Source organism: Trypanosoma conorhini, assembly GCF_003719485.1.
Source record: "Trypanosoma conorhini strain 025E chromosome Unknown Tco_14.4_contig_01188, whole genome shotgun sequence".
NCBI classification, from domain to species: Eukaryota; Euglenozoa; class Kinetoplastea; order Trypanosomatida; family Trypanosomatidae; genus Trypanosoma; species Trypanosoma conorhini.
This window is the reverse complement of record NW_021705283.1, coordinates 1-2,751: the sequence shown is the minus strand read 5'-3', so window position 1 is coordinate 2,751 and position 2,751 is coordinate 1. Positions and strand designations below refer to the sequence as shown.

Genomic DNA, 2,751 nt, shown 5'->3' with positions numbered 1-2,751 from the left:
TTTTGGCGGCAGTAAGATAAATATATTGGGGCGCCACCTTTTTTGTTTTAATTTTTTTTGCTACTGTTAATAATAATAATAATAACTTTTTTATTATTAGATCATTTTTATCTGGCTTATTTTTAGGTGCCGGATATTGGGATTTTTTTTTTAATGATCTGTCATTATGGTTTTTGTTGTTGTTGTTGTTGAGCTTAACAGGCATTCATGTGTTGTCGTTATAGCTGTCGTATAATACTGATTCCTATTTGTTGAATGTATTTATGTGTTTTTTTTTTCCTCCTTCTTTCTTTTATTTTGTTTTTGTTCTATTTTTCCTTCTTGCTTTGTTAAGGAAATTCAGAGGAACGAAGTTCATGAAAAATGAGGTGGGGATGATGTCTTTAAGGTATGAAAAAATGTTTTCGCCCTTGTCCCTGGGCTTTACTAGTTTGCGCAATCGTGTTGTTATGGGAAGTATGCACACTGGGTTGGAGGATTTAAAGAATGACAGGATCCAGCGGATGTGCGAGTTTTATGGTGAAAGGGCAAAAGGAGGCTGTGCTATGATTATTACAGGTGGTTTTTCCCCTAATTTTGAGGGAAAACTGACTCCTTTTGCGCCTCGTATATCATCTAAATCTGATGCGTTGGTATATAAACCTGTTGTAGATGCCGTCCATAGAGAAGGGGGAAAGCTTGTGATGCAATTACTGCACGCAGGAAGATATGCTTACAGTCCGCTCTGTGTGGCTCCTTCTGGTATACCCAGTCCGATTTGGCCTTATAAAAAATACTACCTCCGTCCAATCGCTTTACCGAAGCTTTGGATAAATAAAACTATCAAAGACTTTGCCAGAGCTGCTGTCTTTGCAAAGGAGGCTGGATTTGATGGTGTGGAAATTATGGCGTCCGAGGGCTATTTACTGAATGAGTTCATTGTAAAGCATACCAACAAAAGAACGGATGAATATGGAGGTACATACGAAAACCGCGTACGTTTTCCGCTTGAAGTCTTGCGAGCTGTTCGTGAGGCTGTGGGAAAGGAATTTATCATTATTTTTCGTCTATCAATGCTGGATTTAATTCCGAATGGATCTACTCGTGAAGATGTGTGTAAGTTGGCCGAAGAAGTTGCAAAGTCAGGAGCTGATATCATTAACAGTGGAATTGGTTGGCATGAGGCAAGGGTTCCTACTATCTCTACTTGTGTTCCTCGAGCCGGTTTTACTTGGGCTACTGCAGCTTGTCGAAACCATCTGAGAAATAAAGGGATTTTTACTCCGCTTATTGCCGTTAATCGGGTGAATCACCCAGATGTGATTGAGCAAGTTCTAAGAGAAGACGCCGATCTTGTCGCGATGGCTCGTCCTTTCTTGAGTGACCCTTTTTTTGTTAGAAAAACTGAGGAAGGGAATGTGGATAGCATAAATATTTGTATTGCATGCAATCAGGCCTGTTTGGACCACACTTTTAAAGGTCAAACTTCGTCTTGCCTGGTTAACCCAAGGGCATGCCATGAAAAGGAGCGTGCTATTATTCCCACCAATAAGAAGAAACGAATTGCAGTGATTGGTGGGGGCCCGAGTGGTGCGTCTTGCGCCTTGGCGTTGGCACAACGAGGGCATGAGGTAACAATTTATGAGAAGGAGAATTTTTTGGGTGGTCAGTTTAATCTTGCAAAGAAAATTCCAGGAAAGGCCGAATACGAGAGTAGCATTAGATATTGGACGAATTCCTTGTCCACACTCAAGAATGTTAAAGTTTGCCTCAAAACAATGGTGGATGCTTCCTTATTGAATGAGGCTGGTTATGATGAGGTTATTATAGCAACTGGTTGTCTCCCAAAGCCAATCTCAAATTCCGTTATAAAAGGTGTGGAGGGGCTAAAAAATGTATTTTCATATGTTGATGTCTTATCTGGTAGGGCGCATGTGGGTAATAGGGTCGCGATCATTGGTGGAGGGGGTATTGGTTTTGATGTTGCTTTTTTTCTTGTTGGAAGTCATACGGTGCTGGGAAGCGCAGGATATCGCAAGGAAAAACCAGACGAGTTTGCCAAACAGTGGGGCATGGATCTTGAATTTGCTACTGCAGGTGGGTTAAGGAAACCGGATATTGTTCAGCTAAATCGCAGTGTTACGATGCTACAACGAAGCAAAGGTAAAATGGGAAGTCGTTTGGGACCCACAACAGGCTGGATTCATCGTCTTGAGCTGCGTTCTCATAATGTAAAACAAATAAGTGGAGTGGGTTACGATTCATTTGACGGAAGGACACTTTCGTACAGCATTGGTGATAAAAAATGTTCTTTGGATGTAGATTCAGTTGTTTTTTGCCATGGCCAACAATCTGATCGACGGCTTGTCGATGGTCTCCAAAACGTGCGGTATCATCTCATAGGTGGTTGCTTCAAGGCGGCAGAATTGGACGCAAAACGCGCTATATTGCAGGGTCATGAATTGGCCTTAAGGTTGTGACAAAGTCTGGTGATGTTGGCTTGATATTCCCTTCCCCCCCCCCTTATTTTGTGTTAGAGAGCGTTTTTTTTTTTGACTCACTTACTTGTTTGGTTTTTTCTTGTTGTTTTTTTTAATTTGATTTCATTCGTTTTTTTGTCGTTGATTTTGCAAGGGGTTGCTCGGCTTTGCCGCGTACGAAGGGGTGTGATTCATTTATTTATGATGCTGGGGTGATAGGAGTCCATGGGTGCATCGCACTTTCATTTCTATTTGCGCGTGGATGTCTATATTATTATTATTGTTATTATTA

The 2,751-nt window shown here is 41.3% G+C and overlaps 1 protein-coding gene across 1 annotated transcript, besides 4 other annotated features; it reads left to right on the top strand.

Annotated features, from left to right (window-relative positions):
• Positions 1 to 67: 67 nt before the first annotated feature.
• Positions 68 to 85: a microsatellite.
• An 84-nt stretch (positions 86 to 169) lies between these two features.
• Positions 170 to 191: a microsatellite.
• A 165-nt stretch (positions 192 to 356) lies between these two features.
• On the top strand, positions 357 to 2,459 carry Tco025E_09598 (putative 2,4-dienoyl-CoA reductase FADH1; the record flags this gene model as incomplete). The annotated part of the gene is made up of 1 exon (XM_029376410.1): positions 357 to 2,459. The coding sequence occupies one exon, from the start codon at positions 357 to 359 to the stop codon at positions 2,457 to 2,459; it is 2,103 nt and encodes a 700-aa protein (XP_029223474.1).
• Positions 2,460 to 2,522: 63 nt separating this feature from the next.
• Positions 2,523 to 2,596: a sequence feature (A-rich).
• A 132-nt stretch (positions 2,597 to 2,728) lies between these two features.
• Positions 2,729 to 2,751: a microsatellite.